Genomic DNA, 17320 nt, shown 5'->3' with positions numbered 1-17320 from the left:
AGTGGTGAAGGAGACATACCTCAAGCCAGGAGCCGCTATGTTGGCCCTTATGCTCTACTTTCTATAACTTTGCAGGATTTTGGAAGAAAATGAGAATATACTCTGGAACTGGAGATACATATACCCACACATAGATTCGTATATATATATATATATTTTCACTTCTTCAGGTCTTTGTCCTCATTCCTATCATCTGGAATTGTTTTGAAAGAAAAACGCATATTACCCTCATAAGGAACTAGAGTTTAACTTCGGAAACTTATAACACATTTATAAAAGACACAAAGTGTTCTCTCTTTTTAGAACTGTTCAAGTGCAAGTCAGATTTGAGTTCAAATGGAATGAAATGCCGGTTTATTTCTGGAAGCAAGTTTAGTTATTTTCTAGTCCAGATTCTTTGTTTTACAGATGAAAAAATGGAAATCCAGGGTCTAGGAGGGTTAAGTGATATGCTCGGTGGTACATTTCAGAAGAAACAGAATAGGAAAAAGAATCCAGAACTTGCCAATTTTTGGTCTCACGCATTTTATCTCACACCGCAGTACTGCCTCTGGGTTTAGAATTACAACAGTTTGGTTTCCTTTTAAACTGATGACTTAGGTTTTTGTTAAGGTTTGATTTACAGTTTAGTAAAAATTTAATACTTATGTTCATTTTGGGTTTTAGCAAGTCAATACTATTCTAGAGTTTTATTTTTATTTTCTTTAAGCCTGTAATGGGCATTGAGGTCTCCCTGTGGTCTCTGGACTTCTCTCTCGGCTTTGAAGATTCTGCTGTTCCCTGCTCCATCTCAACTTACGCATATTCTCAACCACAGGGGAGTCTGGAACATGCCAGACATTATGGTGAGGCTGTTACAACGCTCACCCCGGTCTAAAACCTAAGCCACAGGAGACACAGACTTCTGGTTCCGCAGAAAGCAGGTGTTACAGGTAAGGAAGGGAGCATAATGTTCAACAGCCAGATTTTAAACAGCTCTGCTCAGATTTCATATTCCCACACTCCCTCTAATTTACAGGCTTCTGTTCACAGGTAGTTTGAAAACCTATCTGTACCAAATTTAAATATTCAGTGACTTGCCTATAACTAATCATACTTGAAATTAAAAAAGCATGTGTGAACAAGCAATAGCACTAACTAGTACTCACAGGGGAATATTCCAGCTATATTACAATGAGACTTTTGGCAGTAAAAGCACTCAAGTACTGTTTCTTAAAATGTAAGGATTAGGTGTTCTTGAGGTAGAAAAGAAAAATCTATTCTTTGCAGATGGAGGGGACAATGAAATGGATTCACTAGCAGAGTCACTTTTATGGAAATTTGGATCTGTACTGTGAAATTTTAGTGTTTAAACAAGATCAGAGGCCTTGTAGGATGATTTTTTAACATGCTGGATTAGAAACACCAGACAGAATTGATTCCCAGTAAAATGGAAAACGTCCTGAATTAAAAAGGGGCCTCAAAAAAAAAAAAAAAAAAGGAGCCTCACTTGGTAACACTTAATTTTCTAACATGAGTGCTCCAAACTCTTAATAACTATTTTAAAACACTTGATAATTTCAGGTAAGATAAATTTTACGTAAGAATAAAAATGGACAGCGTATATGAATTTGGTGAGACTGAGCATACAATGTGGATTTGCCTTGGAAAACTTGGGCAGTTTTTGAGATTATTGAAGTTGAGCGTCTGTTGCAAGATAGCTAAGTGAACTCTCCCAAAGCATTTCCTGGAAGCATTTGCCCAACAAGTAATCTTCAAACAAACGAACAAACATACATACCCACCATTCCTCTATTCCGTGTAATATAATCCATGGACCAACAAGAATAAGCTTATTTTCTACTTGTACAGTTTTTGGGTGGTGCTGCTTTTCCTAACCTTCTCACCATCTGTCAAGACATAACTTTCATTACTCTCCAGCATCACTTTTAACAGCATCATCTTTCTTTTCGTCCTTTCTCCTTCCCTCCCTCCCTCCTCCTCTCCCCCTTTGCTTTTCTTCCCTGCCTCCTTTTTCTTTCTTTAAAAGGAATCTCTTTTGACCTGTGTTTTCCTCAAGGGTTCAATTGTTTTTATATTTCTCTCCCTCATAATACAGTCTTTGGGGATTTAAAAATACGACATAAGTAGAATCTTCTGTGATTTCTCAGCAGAAGGGAAGGTATGGTTTGTATCACTTTCTCTCATAGGATTCTTTATGGGGTAAATATTTCCAGATGCCCCAAATCTCTTTGTTACGTTTACTATAAGAACCAACAACTCTTCCTTTTCCTGTACGGTGACATGATTGGGTCCTGGGATGGCTCCCACTCGTATCGCTATGAAAACAGAAGTTTCATAAACCAGAGATGAGTTACTTCAACTCAGTTTAATTCAATAAACAGTTATTGAACATTTACTGTGTCCAGGATACCATTGGCCATGGTGAATGATACACGATCCCTCCTATCAAGAAATTTGCAATCTAGTATGGGAGAAACTATGCAAATAAATGTCCAACCATAAGATGACTGCTGCGGTCTAGTAACAAGCAAAGATTTAGGAACTCAGTAGGTAAGCAAAATAAGTCGAATAGTAAAGATGAGGCTCTTTTGTTTGTCAGTATTTTACTTTAGCTCTGTATAGTTTTGAGATATGAAATGGTGTCATTTTACTTTACAGTTCTTGTTACTTTATAATCATTACCACGACTTTGTAGTCATAGCTCATGGGTAAGTTGCTTCACTTATGTGAATGTTATGGAGAGGTACTATGCTTCCGGTAGAGTCTTCTTCAGAAAGAGATTTATTGATTTGAGTTTATAACACTGAATTATGGTGTGGTAATACGTTTTACTTCAACTCGAAGATAGCTACTTTATCGATCCCGTGGGTAAACCCTTACTCTAGATCTGGGCGGTGAGCCCTCTCAGGATCAGCTGTCACACAGCAAGAGATAAGACTTCCTGGATCAGTTTTCTAAAGTGACAGGTTTATTCCCTGGTCAGGACAGAAGATACTGTTTTTAACGAACAGGCTAGACTTCTCTGTGTGCGTATTTGTTCCATGTGTTTCGGGGTGAGGATGGGGTTGAGGAGTCTACTCTGTTTTTATGGGGCATGAATCTGGCTTAAAAATGACAGAGCCCTTTAACAGGGAAATTGCAGCTGGAAGACACCAGCAACTAAGTAGATCTGGGACTTGAGAAACTGTGCCTCCCTGGAGCTATCCAGGGTACTGAACCACTTCTCCTTATGTTGCCTTCTAACCCTGCGAAACAAACATTCAGACATTTAAAAATATCTAGCTTTTTTTTTTTTTTCTGACTAGAGAAATTCTTTAACCTGTATATTTCTGATAACTGTTCTTGCTCTAGTCTTGGCCAGCTGTAGCAGTTCACCTCTTGTGTCTTTTATTCACTAAACAAATATTTAGGTATAACCTTCTCTGCGTTGGGCACTTTTCTCATGGTTAAATTACTCAGATTGAATATGATTATTTTTGCCTTTTTGTGAAATTTGGGTTAAAGAAACAAATTTTATGGGATGCCTAAAGGATCTCAGGTTTTCAAGTGTCGTTTGAAGAACCTGGTTTCTGGTCCAAAGGTTGTGTTTGTTTACAGTACTTAGAATAGCCCTTGGCATAAAATAGGCAGCACAGAAATTTTATTCCGCTGATGATCAGATTTATTTTGTGGAATTTTTTTTAAAATAAATTTATTTTATGTATTTATTTCTGGCTGCGTTGGGTCTTTGTTGCTGTGCGTGGGCTTTCTCTAGTTGTGGCGAGCGGGGGCTACTCTTCCTTGTGATGCACGGACTTCTCACTGCGGTGGCTTCTCTTGTTGTGGAGTACGGGCTCTAGGCGCATGGGCTTCAGTAGTTGTGGCACCTGGGCTCAGTAGTTGTGGCTCGTGGGCTCTAGAACGCAGGCTCAGTAGTTGTGGTGCACGACCTTAGTTGCTCCGCAGCATGTGGGATCTTCCTGGACCAGGGCTCGAACCCGTGTCCCCTGCATTGGCAGGTGGATTCTTAACCACTGCACCACCAGGGACGTCCCATTTGTGGAATATTTTTCTATACCATGTTACAAGGAACATATTTCTTTTCAACCTAAAGGTAAAATTCTTTGAAGAAAAATTTTGCTCTAAGTGCTCTAGATGCAACATGCACACAATCCTGATGAATGTAGACTAAGCATTTTGGGACACTGTCATATACATTAGGACCAAAGTACAGGCTGACCGGAAAGAAAGGGACCAGAAACTTCCAGCTCAGACTTTTCTACTTATGTATTTTCTCAACCATCTTTTCATTCTATTTTATTCATACTAGTCTATTCTGTATTCAGGTAAACAACCACCACCTGTTCACCCCCTCTCCTCCAAAAGAGGAAAAAAAGAATTTTTCCTTTGATGACAGCAACACATGACCCAGGAAGGTGGAGTATATTCTAAACTGTCCTTTTGTAATTCCTTGTTCTAAGGATCTGGCAAGACAAATTGGTCTTGACTTCCCTGGAAATGTTGGTTTCTTTCAATGAGTATAAGGGGTACAGAATCAACAGTGTTCCTAGTGTTCTCAAGACCAGTTATTGTATGGGTCAGTAAGGCTAAACCCTTCACCCCCAACCTGGTGTTAATTTAATGTTATTCTCAGTAAATATCTGAGACAGACTGAATTTGAGCAGAATATAAAGTATCTGGCTGAAATTGAATCAGGTTCAGTGTTCTAACATAGCGATTTGCCACTACCCACATCTATTTCTGTGGTATGCCTTTTTTTTTTTTTTTTTTTTTTTACAACATGTACATTTAGAAACTTGGTAAGGTCCAAACTGTATCATAATTGACTTGAAAATGTCAGTTTCTTGGGATTGCCAAACTCAAACACTTTTCTTGGTATCTCAGTGAGAAATCAAATTTGAGGTTGAAGAGTATTGACCAGTAAGCTTCTTTTCTAGAGATTGTTACTCTACCTTTGGTCATGGACCAAGTTTAATTATTCCTATTGCTTTTATTTCTCTTTCCTTAGGGAAGTGATAGGCACTTGTTTAGTCACCGGAAGTTGTGAGAATTTGTGGACCTCAGCAAAGACCCAAGAGACCTATGCAACAGTATTGTTTTCCTACTTATATACCCAGACCCAGTTTGTTTTAAAATCTATTTACTGATTCCACCTGAGTTGCATGACTTAGTTGTAATATAATCTCTTGATTTCTTGAATTATCTCCAGACTGGACTTCATGATTGATTTCTTTTTCGCCTTTGACTTATTCAGATGGAAATAGGTTAAACAAACAGAAAAACTTGACTATTATTCAAAGGCTGAAGGATTCCTTCATTACTTCCCTCCATTTCCTTGGGAATCAATACCATTGGCTGTTTTCTTTTAGTTAGCATAGTTTTGCTTGCTTAATATAATTAATATAGTAATTTAAGAGTTATATATACGTGATCTGACTTAACCTTCCAATTCTATGGTGTAGTATTACTACTGTCATTTTATGTGTGAGAAAGGTAATGTTCAGGGGGAGTTAAGGAATTTCTAATGACCATAAAATTAGGAGTCAGGACTGAAGATTCAGACCCAGCTCTCTCCGACATTAGTCACTGCTTTTAATCACTCTTCTGCTTGCTTTAATATTTCTTTACTGCCCACATAAAGTGCCATGTCAGAATATAGAAATGGTTATTAACTGAGGAAATAGGAAATATTTTGATGTTTTTAGGGAAATTCAAAACATTGTAGAATAAAAAGCTGGACATGATTTTATTGGCAGTTTTATCGCGATGGCTTAAAAGAAATGAAGTTGTTCCTGAAGGTACCTAGTTTATTGTCGTGAAATATATTTGCTTTGCCTCATGCTGTGTTTTGTAACATTTGGTCCTGGTAGGGTTTATTTGTGCGTGTAGTTTAATATAAAGATCTCAATTTTAACAAATACTGGGAACTCTTCGGAGAAAAAGCCAAAACAGATGTGTTTTTACTCAGTAGTTTTTGTTTAGGTCTGAACCTTTGATAGGAATTTGTTCCACAAATGTGGTTATTACAGAAGATGAAGAAAGCCAAGCTGAACACAAAGTTAGATGACTTGTCTATTTAATTTTAGGTGATACTTGCCGAATGTCTTGAGAAAATATTTTTTCAGCTTGTTTCAGAATTAGAATAGACTCTGTTGACATTTTATGCAAGCATATATCTGTTATTCCTTTTTAGAAATTCGAAGTAAATTCTTCTTATAAAAATAATACACAATCAATAATACACGACCATTTTCTATGAGGAAATTTTCAAATGAAAAAACATTAATCTCTAAACATCCGTAACACCAACCAGTTAATATGTTAGTATGTTTCATTTGGTTTTTGACACACGCAAGTGCACACAAAACTTAACATATAATTATATAATTTTATATGTAATTTTGTGTTCCAGTTTTCTACTTAATTAATAGCATTGTCTTATTTTGCATTTCTGTGACTTCCAGGGAGATATAATCTACTTTATTGGCCAGTTCTATCTAATTTGGGGTTCTCTGCTTGTGTGTATGGTGTATGTGTGTGTATAATTTAATATATATATGTGGGTGTGTATATATACACATATGTATAATTCGTTTTCTTGTTTTAGAAAAAGATGCATTGTATTCCTTTTAATACATCACAACTTACCCATTTTATTGGGAAGACTTTGCACATATTAAAATCTGATATATTAGGACTAATCAAGAAGAGGTCAGTGTGACTAAGATGCTTTTTAAATGTTTTTTTGTATTGTATATAGCAACTGGAGCTGCTTTCCCAACAGAAATTTGAAGTGATGCCGAACCTGTGCTAATGAATAGATATAATTAATTGGAAAACTTCATCTGTTTTCCTACAGTGTCTTAAAGACTTGAAAATAATCCCTCAGTAATTTAATCATATCTCCTAGTTTTCTCCTTTAATGGTATTACCTAGCAATATTTTTTCTTTATTTTAAGATCATCTTCAGCCTAATCCAGATAGCCCTATTAAATTATCGTATCAAAAACCAACGATAATTTTCTATACCTTTTATTTTCATAGGGAAATATTTTGAGATCCACCAGTGTGATTAAAAAATAGAGCAGGTGGAAGTGGGGCAAGGGTGGGAATTGACATCTGATGCAAGAGCCAAGGAGGAAACCATTGTTTTTACTCTGGTCAGGTGATATCATGCTAGCCTTACATTTCTAAAATTTGAGTATCTTTGGAATTATATTCAACTGCAGCAGTTTAAGTTGTAAATGCTTTAATGTTTTCAAGGCATGTCTTTTAGTGACTAAACTTTTCTAGTGCATTTATTTCAGTAAGGTTGAGGGGATTTCTATTGGATGATCTTCTCCAAATGAGGTAAATATTCTAATGGTAACTGTCCTCCTGGAACACATATCTCTTGTTATTAAAAGTTTTCTAAGAGTACTGATGAATTTAAATGACTCACAGTAGCACAATAGGCATTTGAGTTAACCTGATTTTTAGCAACAACTTTTTTTTTACTGTGAAACTTCTTATTCCAAGATGTTGGGGGAAAAGGGGAAAAACTACAAAGAAAAACATAAAATTTAAATGAACTGCCACTACTTAGATAAATCAGGGTCAACATTTTTTTTTTAAACATCTTTATTGAAGTATAATTGCTTTACAATGGTGTGTTAGTTTCTGCTTTATAACAAAGTGAATCAGTTATACATATACATATGTTCCCATATCTCTTCCCTCTTGTATCTCCCTCCCTCCCACCCTCCCTATCCCCCGCCTCCAGGTGTTTACAAAGCACCGAGCTGATCTCCCTGTGCTATGCGGCTGCTTCCCACTAGCTATCTATTTTACATTTGGTAGTGTATATATGTCCATGCCACTCTCTCACCCTGTCACATCTTACCCTTCCCTCTCCCCATATCCTCAAGTCCATTCTCTAGTAGGTCTGTGTCTTTATTCCCGTCTTGCCACTAGGTTCTTCATGACCTTTTTTTTTTTTTCCCTTAGATTCCATATATATGTGTTAGCATACTGTATTTGTTTTTCTCTTTCTGACTTACTTCACTCAGTATGACAGACTCTAACTCCATCCACCTCACTACAAATACCTCCATTTCATTTCTTTTTATGGCTGAGTAATATTCCATTGTATATATATGCCACATCTTCTTTATCCATTCATCCGATGATGGACACTTAGGTTGCTTCCATGTCCTGCCTATTGTAAATAGAGCTGCAATGAACATTTTGGTACATGACTCTTTTTGAATTATGGTTTTCTCAGGGTATATGCCCAGTAGTGGGATTGCTGGGTCGTATGGTAGTCCTATTTTTAGTTTTTTAAGGAACCTCCATACTGTTCTCCATAGTGGCTGTATTAATTTACATTCCCACCAACAGTGCAAGAGCGTTCCCTTTTCTCCACATCCTCTCCAGCATTTATTGTTTCTAGATATTTTCATGATGGCCATTCTGACTGGTGTGAGATGATATCTCATTGTAGTTTTGATTTGCATTTCTCTAATGATTAATGATGTTGAGCATTCTTTCATGTGTCTGTTGGCAATCTGTATATCTTCTTTGGAGAAATGTCTATTTAGGTCTTCTGCCCATCTTTGGATTGGGTTGTTTGTTTTTTTGTTATTAAGCTGCATGAGCTGCTTGTAAATCTTGGAGATTAATCCTTTGTCAGTTGCTTGATTTGCAAATATTTTCTCCCATTCTGAGGGTTGTCTTTTGGTCTTGTTTATGGTTTCCTTTGCTGTGCAAAAGCTTTGAAGTTTCATTAGGTCCCATTTGTTTATTTGTGTTTTTATTTCCATTTCTCTAGGAGCTGGGTCAAAAAGGATCTTGCTGTGATTTATGTCATAGAGTGTTCTGCCTATGTTTTCCTCTAAGAGTTTGAAGGCATGGGAGAGACTTAAGTTACCCACAAGAAGATCCAAAGAATCATAGGTCTGAGAGTTTTTTAAGTGGGTATACTTGAGGATGTTTATAAGCTGAAAGAAAGTAGCCAGCAGAGGAAGGGTGTGAAGATCTAGGAGAGGAAATGATTGTTCATTTGTTTTCAAAAAGCTGAATACTTATCGTGTGCCTGGCCTTCTTCTAGGATCTGGGGTTCACACCATCTGTTATCTCTTCTGCAAGGACAGTTCAACTCATCCCCTGGTGAAGAGAAGTCAGATTATTCTTTGCATCCAATGCAGGTGTAGGAACTGTTCTGTACCTCTGAAGGGACTTTACTTAACCAGAGTAATAAGTTAGAAATCAAAAGAAATTAGAGCTGAAAGGACCTTAAAGGCCACTGTACTTAATTTTGCCTAATATTTTACATTGAATGTAAGAAAAGTTTATTGCAGAGCCTGTTCTCTTCAGAGTTCCTTCAGTGAACTTTATGTCTTCAATCCAGTGGGTCTAGCTCGTAGATTTTGGCCTCCTCCTCAATTTGCTTCTTCATCCATATTACATTTTGCCCGGACTATGGCAGAAGCTCCTGGGTGGTTTCGCGGCCCCTGGGCTCAGTTCCTCTAAGTTCATCTGCCTACTCGGGTTGAGTGATCTTCTAACATAAAAAGATACGCTTAAAATAATGCTGCTAATGGCTTGCCCACACAGAGTTAGTGCATACTAGCCGCCCAGCGTGTGCTCTGCACAGAGGCGTGTAGTCTGAACTGTGCTCGGCCAAGCCTCCTGGGGCTCTTTGGCCCTGAGGAAGGGGAGCTTTTTGGGATCACTCCCTTTATCTAATCGGTCCTTCAGCAGCGGGGCACCTTTTTCTAATCAGCGGAGGCACCCTTACTTAGCCAGTGGTAACCCCAGGCCTCATCACCTGTGGGATACAAGCCATGCTGTCTCCCAGGCTTGCTTCCGCCAACATCTCTATTTTCCTTTCTGTCTGTTCTCACATTTGGACCCCTGGCCTTTAGTCATCCCCACCTGCAGTATTTACAGTGCCCAGCAGGTGTCAGGCTTGAGTGTCTTTGCACAGGTGCTCCCTCTGCAGTTAATGCACCTCCTACTCCACCTCTGCATAGCCTCAGCTTTTTAGATTCTGCTTCAGGGTTATCATGAAGCTGTCACTTAGATATAACATTTTGCCTCCAAGGAACCTCTGTGCATAAAGGTTATGCTTCTTTATCTCATGTGATTCAAATTTTCACGTCCCTCCTTAATGCAGGCTTTAAGGGCAGGAGTCGTTTCTTATCCTTAGCACAGAGCAGATGCTTTTTTTTTTTTTTTTAAAGGTGCTTTTTAATGATGATAAAATGTATGGTTTAAATCACTCATTTTACAATAATTTTGCTTTAGGTTGTGACAGAAATAAAGTTTACAGAAGTCGTGTTCCTGCGATAAGAAATAAAGATGTGACCTTCCAGTTGTGTAAAGCTCTTAAATGCTGTGTGAGTGCGTCGGGTGCGCTAAGGAACCTGGAGCTAAATGGGCTAGTTCTGAGAGAGAGAGACTTAACTATGTTAACAAGGTAAGCCTTCATTGTATCCTGCCAACATTTGATAGTTGCTTTTGGGGCAAGCTAAACCAATAAAAGTTTAAACTTTTTCTCTCCATTAAAGGGATTGAATAAATTGGCCACTTTATCAGCACCTCATGCCTGTCACATTAATGGCTGAACTAGAAAATCAGAAGGATCAGCACAGGTTTTATTTTCTTAATCCTTACCTCAGGGTGGAGAAAGGTCAATCCCGAACTGAATCCCAAGTTTAGACCAGGAAGCCCTCGGGTTCCTTATAGTATCTCAGAAATATGGGAAAGTAGAAAGGAACAATAAAGTGTAGGGCAGATTAGCCTCATTTTCCTGTGAAGCTTGAGGAGAGGGAGGGAGGAGGTGGATGACCATGGGCAGTTGGGCAGGTTGTGCACTGTACAGCACCATAAATGTAGAACGTTTGCATATATTATTATGACAGCCTTCTGACAGATGGAAATGGTGTCTTGAGGAAGTACCTTTTTCTGTTTCTCTTAGAGAAGTGCTTCTCAATGGGAGTGATTTTGTCCCCTGGGGGATATTTGGCAATATCTGGAGGCACTTTTGGTTGTCACAAGTAGCTGATGTGTTACTGGCATCTAGTAGGTAAGGACAGGGATGCTGCTAAACATCCTACAGCGCACATGGCAGTCACACACAACAAAGAAACAAAGTCACACATTGCCTAGCTCAAAATGTCACTAGAGCCGGGGCTGAGAAACCCGGGTCTAGAGGATGAAGGTGAACCTCCCTGTCTCTGGTATCTTTTCCCTGCTTGTTCTGGAGAAATGACAGCTGGAGAGGGAGTGAACCATTTCTGACTCTGCATCCAATATGCTCCAGCAGCCTGTAGTACATCATGTACTCATAGGGCCAGTGTGCCTGGAGGAACCCAAGGCTACCTGATGGCAGAGCTGTGGATCAGGGTGACAGCCAACATGGGAAAAGCCTTCCTGCCTCCAGGCCCTCGGTTCACCAGGCCCAGGTGTCTCTTCCTTCCATCCATGGGCCTCTGAGATGAACCAGCTTTCCTTGTCCCTCCTAAGCTTCCCAGGTTGTGAGTCCTTGCCTCTCAAGAGTGGGGCACAGTATCCTCAGGTTTGCTTTCCACGCTGCCTCCTGAACCAGTTTTGGAAGGTTTGTGGATGATCAGTTGGGGGATAACAGGTAGAAAATTGAGACAAAACAGTGAACTCCGAGACTGGTGACTGGGTTCAAATTCCAGCTTTTCCACATGTCAGATGTATGGCCTTAGGCAATTCACTGAACATCTCTGTGCCTCAGTTTTCTTGTCTGTAAGATGGGGGTGAGAACAATAGTGCCCACTTCATAGGGCTATGGTGAGGATCGAGTTAGTATTTGGCATGTATTTGGCATGTAGCAAACAACATGTAAGCGGTAGGTGTTCCAGGCCTCATTCCACGTTAATTTTTGGTATCTGTATGAGTTTGCTAGGGCTGTCATAACAAAACACCACAGTCTGGGTAGCTTAAACAACAGAAATTTATTTCTCACCGTTCTGGAGGCTGGAAGTCCAAGGTCAAGTTGTCAGCAGGGTTGGTTTCCTCTGAGGCTCCTGAGGGAAGAGCCTGCTCCAGCCTCTCTCCTTGGCTTGCAGAGCGCCGCCTTCTCCCTGTGTCCTCACAGGGCTTTCACCCTCTGGGCAGGCCTGGTGTCTCTCTGTGTGTCTAATCTGCATTCCTTATAAGGACACCAGTCAGATTGGACTGGGATCCACCCTAATGGCCTCATTTTAACTTAATTACTCTTTAAAGGCCTGATCTCCCAATACAGTCACATGCTGAGGTACTGGGGTTTAGGGCTTCATCCTGTGAATTCCGTGGTGGACACAACTCAGCCCATGACACCTGACAAGGACCTGGTAACAACACCAACATGGTTCTAACCATGTTTAACTGTGATACCAGATGCAAAAAAAAGCCAGGACAGACCTTGAGGCCATTACTCTAAGTGAAATTAGAGAAAGACAAATACTGTATGATCTCACGTATACGAATCGAAGAAAACTGAGCTTATAGAAACAGAGAACAGTTCAGTGGTTGCCAGAGGTGGGAGTAGGGGGGATGGGAAAGGTGGTCAAAAGGTACAAACTTGCAGTTATAAGAGAAACAACTCCTGGGGATGTAATGTACATCGTGATGACTATAGTTAAAAATACTGTTTTCTTTTTTTTTTAAACATCTTTATTGGAGTATAATTGCTTTACAATGGTGTGTTAGTTTCTGCTGTATAACAAAGTGAATCAGCTATACATATACCTATATCCCCATATCTCCTCCCTCTTGCATCTCCCTCCCACCCTCCCTATCCCACCCCTCTAGGTGGACACAAAGCACCGAACAATACTGTTTTTTAATTTGAAAGTTGCTAAGAGTATAGATCTTAAAAGTTCTCATCACAAGAAAAAAATTGTAACTATGTGAGGCGGTAAATGTTAACTAAACTTATTGTGGAAATTATTTTGCAATTTATACACATATCAAATTACTATGTTGTACACCTGAAATTAATATAAAATTATATGACAATTATATCTCAGTAACATGGGGGGAAAAAAGGAATCCAATATCTCAGGTATAAAGCCTCCCTCCTCCTTCCCTCTCACATTCTCGGGAAGACCTCAGGCCCGGGCCTTACACCTGCCTTGAGTATATTCCTATTAACTGTGTCAGTAAATGGTAGGTGCTTCCCTTCCACACCTTCCTTTGCTCGTCATTGGAGAATATGCTAGAGCGACACTAGAAAAGTGATCACATATCTCCGATTTTTGTGGACAATCATGGTTTCAAAAATTCTGTCCTCTTGTCCACCTAAGAACACTGGTATTTTTCATACTACAGGTTCCAAAATGTGGTTCAGAAATCATGGTCACGGTGCCTGCCATGCCAGGATGGCAACTTGGAGGGCTGGGGAGGGCGTGGCAGGTGGCAGGTGGGGAAAGCCGGCAGCCAGAAGGAGGAGAGGACAAAGAAAAAGACCCAGGAAATTCGTATCTCTAGAACAAATTCCCAAATAGTAAGAGTTTACTGTAGCAGCAAGTCCTAACCTCTAGTTTACTGCTAAATCTAGTCCTCAAGGAGCACAGCAGTCAGAACATTTAATACAAAATTTCCTAGCTCTAAAACGGAAATATTAATACCTGCTTGTTGTGTTTGGAAGTTATTTCAAAAAGTAACGCTAATATCAATAAAGCCCTTTATAAAAGAGCTAAAGGAACTCTGTAAGTATTACTTTTGTTTGTTTGTTTTTCCATCACTCTTCATAGCTGCCAAGCAGTAACGGCTGTCTTTGTACTGAATCCCGGAAGTGTCTCTGTATCCTGGAAGTATTGCAATGATCGTCTTCACACCTGCAAAATATTCCTGCACCGTGTACGCAAATGATTATGGCTCCGCTCTCGGGCCTCATCTGGGAGCTACTGCATGTGAGGATCAAATTGATACACATTAGGGCATCCTCAGCGGTCTTTGGCAAAGGCCTATAGATTACCTCGCTATCCAATTTGTTAACTGGACAGCAGAGCCTGAGTGGAAAGAACAATGCGCTCGTCAGTTGGGAGAAGCTCCTCCAGGTATCAACAGATACAAGCAAGGCAATCTCACTGTGCAGGTTGATTAGAACTGGGTTTGTATTTTGGACAATAAACTCTACTTATGATAGTCTCCCAGTCACTAAGTATCTCTGCTGTAAGAGAAAACTGGGGCTATTAACTTCTCCAGATAGAACCCGAGGGAAAAGTGATCATTTCTTTTCTAAGCAGAAGGGAAGGTTCTGCTCAATAAAGATCAATTAAACATCTCTGTTAAAAGACTGCTTGAAGCTGGTGCCAAAGGAAATTCCACTGTATTAACCCGTGCTCCATCCAACCCTCCCCACCTCTGTAGCTTGCGCTGGGGAAAATTGTAAGAGGACGCTGGCTATTGTAAGCTTTATAAGGTGACAGTCGCTCTCACATCCGTGGCTGAATGATCTTTGATGTTGAGTGACTTTTCCTGCATTTAGCAGGGGTATTCCCGGAGGATGGCAGGCAAATCAAACGCTCCTCTGAATTCAGCTGAGCATCAATCATCCTCATGAGGGAGTAAAAAAAAGAATATAACAATAGGTACCGGGAAAAATGATATGGTGGTCTGAGCTAGTAATTCCCAGGATGCAGGAAGAGTTTTGGGGGCCCTAGAAAATCCACTGCATAAAGAAAACCCGCCACAATCTCCGCCAGCATCTTATAGTTACCACTTCATTCTTGTCCTTTAAAATACAGTGTGCTTGTCCTTTAAAATACAGTGTGTCTTGTACATTAAGATACAGTGTGCTTCTACTCTCTGGCTTAGACTGCATCCTCTCATGTAAATTCCATCTGTTCTTGCTTGAGGGAGGGCAGACACAACCTTGACTTTATCCTCTTGATGAGAGTGATGTTTCATGGTGTTGGGAGGATTTTCATTGGGTCAATTGCCTGATTGAGACATAGCCTTAGTGAGGTGACAAATAGCAGGCATTAATGTCTCTTTTTTAATGGTATGATGAATGGTCTAAGAGAAGGGTCAGCAAACTGTAGCCAGCCGCCTGTTTTTGTAAATAAATGATTGGATCACAGCCAGACCAGTTCATTCATGAATTTTCTCTGGCTCCTTTTGCGTCGAGTAGTTGTGACAGAGACCTAATGGCCCACAAAGCCAAAGATATTCCCTGGCCCCGGCCACCCCTGATCTAAGACCGTTCCCACAGTCCTCTGATGATAAGAATCACCTGGATCATTTGTTCAAAAGACAATTTCTGGGTCCAGCTTGGAACCGCTGAGTCAGAATCTCCAGGGAAGGGGCTTTGGGAAGGTAGAGTGAACAAGCTTCCCGGGTGATTCTTATCCCCAGGGAACTACTGGTCTCAGGTGTGCCTGCCTACCAGGTAAGGAGGAGGTTTTCAAAGAGGCAGTGAGGGTGGGGGGTTGGGCGGAGTTTGCCTTGGAGAGCACGGGCCTCGCGGTTTCACTGCTGGGACTGCATCCCAGCTCCGCTTCTCCCCGAGCTTCGCCACCTCGGGTAAGTTCCTTTTAACACTGTTTCCTCCGCTGAGAAGTGAGGGTCATGGTGCCCGGTTGGCAGTGTGTGTATATACGCTGAGAGCCTAATCCAAGGCTCGGTAGTGGTCACCCTCACTAAGAGGAGCAGCGCCATGTAAACACAGAAGACCCCGCTGTGGAAACATCTCATAAATAAGACAGGCCCAGCGGGGCTTTTCAGTAGTCCACGGTGTACAGCTGTTTTCCTCAGAAGGAAAAACTCCCTTAAAGGAATCTCCCATTACGTTCAGGACAGTATACGGCCCTTTAGAAACTCAATTCTCCACAGAATGCTGAGTATTGCAAGAGGTTATCATTGGCTGTTTTAGGATATAGCTGAGTTTGCAAAGGAATATTTAATTTCATGATTGAAAACTCTGGTACTTCGCACGAGACAGACATATATTCTGTTTCTGAGGTTAATGTTTTTAAAAACTCTTTGCCGAGTGACCTCCCCCAGGAAGTTCCCCTGGGGGAGGGAGGAGCTGACCCGGAATTGCTGGGTGGGGGGTGGCGGCGGTGGCGCGACGCTCACCTTGGTGAGCAGAGGCGCGGGCTGCGGGCGCCATGGTCTTCCTCACGGCGCAGCTGTGGCTGCGGAACCGCGTCACCGACCGCTACTGGCGGGTCCAGGAGGTGCTGAAGCACGCGCGGCACTTCCGGGGGAGGAAGAATCGGTGCTACCGGCTGGCAGTCAGGGCTGTGACGCGAGCGTTCGTGCAGTGCACCCGAGCCCGCAGGTTGAAGAAGAGGAACCTGCGGATGCTCTGGATCAGTCGAGTTACAGCTGCTTCCCAGGAACACGGCCTGAAGTACCCAGCATTCATCCTCAACTTGATTAAGTGCCAGGTGGAGCTCAACAGGAAAGTACTTGCAGATCTAGCCATCTACGAACCAAAGACTTTTAAATCTTTGGCTGCTTTGGCCAAAAGGAGGAGACAGGAAGGATTTGCTGCTGCCTTGGGGGACGGGAAGGAGCCCGAAGGCATTTTTTCCAGGGTGGTACAGCACCTCTGAGGGGCATGCTGACACCCACTGCCCTTTGAGGCGGAGCATCTTAGGAAAAGTTTTTTTTTTCCCTCATGTGATGATTATACTAAAATAGGGACTAAGATTTGTCAACAGTGAGTAAGTTTGATTTGCATTTGTGTTAATTTACATTTCAGTAACAGGCCTGAGAGAAAAGGCCTTATCTTGCCTCTTTTGGCACGGGTTCAGAAATCTCACATGGATTGTGTAAATAAAGTTTGTGTGGAACGCAAAAAAAAAAAAAAAAAAAAAAAAACTCTTTGCCTGGCGAGATCAAGCAATTTCAGCCATTCGTGTAGCTGTTGAAAGGCAGTTTTTAGATAAATTGCGCATAAATCCTTGCAAGATACAGGACCCAATAATACTTCAGGTTACCAGGGAGTTTCATATTTTACTAAAAGGGGGAAAAAGTCAATCTTGAATCTTTTAGTCCGATGACCAAAGAATTGCTCCATTGATTTTGTTCAGCTACTCAGGTGGGTGTGCAGTTGATCCTGATTGGATCTTATTTAAAGTTTACTTTTTCTGGGAAGTATTAATTCGAATGTAGTATGGGTAATACTGGAATACGAGAGCCTCTTTAAAGCCACTTTACACAGCTTGTGTAAACATCCTAGGGTAGTTTCCTCTTAACATTTTCACAGATATAGAACTTGAGTTTGCTGTATGTTTTCCTCTTTTTAACAGAAGAGGGAGGTAAAGGCTTGGCTAAACAATGTACCTAAAACCCAGGCTAGAGGGAAATG

General features: G+C 40.8%; 1 protein-coding gene and 1 long non-coding RNA gene across 3 annotated transcripts; both read left to right on the top strand.

Moving 5' to 3' along the window:
* Positions 1-912: 912 nt before the first annotated feature.
* LOC132362746 (uncharacterized) lies at positions 913-14284 on the top strand. 2 transcript variants are annotated; one of them, XR_009502463.1, is made up of 3 exons: positions 913-932; positions 10291-10462; positions 13752-14284. It is a non-coding gene; the product is annotated as an uncharacterized LOC132362746 (long non-coding RNA). The 2 variants fall into 2 exon arrangements; XR_009502462.1 differs by lacking the exon at positions 913-932 and adding an exon at positions 8813-8937.
* A 1748-nt stretch (positions 14285-16032) lies between these two features.
* Positions 16033-16824, top strand: LOC132362738 (large ribosomal subunit protein bL20m). The gene has a single exon (XM_059917726.1). It carries the CDS (start codon positions 16113-16115, stop codon positions 16560-16562), a length of 450 nt encoding a protein of 149 aa, XP_059773709.1. The 5' UTR covers positions 16033-16112; the 3' UTR covers positions 16563-16824.
* The last annotated feature ends 496 nt before the right edge of the window (positions 16825-17320 follow it).

The sequence above is a fragment of the Balaenoptera ricei genome, chromosome 3, assembly GCF_028023285.1.
Source record: "Balaenoptera ricei isolate mBalRic1 chromosome 3, mBalRic1.hap2, whole genome shotgun sequence".
NCBI classification, from domain to species: Eukaryota; Metazoa; Chordata; class Mammalia; order Artiodactyla; family Balaenopteridae; genus Balaenoptera; species Balaenoptera ricei.
Note: the sequence above shows the minus strand (reverse complement) of the source record. Positions and strands in the feature narration are given on the sequence as shown.

What these genes read in the sequence shown, in the direction of transcription:
- LOC132362738 (XM_059917726.1), top strand. Translation starts at nt 16,113, where the DNA reads ATGGTCTTCCTCACGGCGCAGCTGTGGCTGCGGAACCGCGTCACCGAC.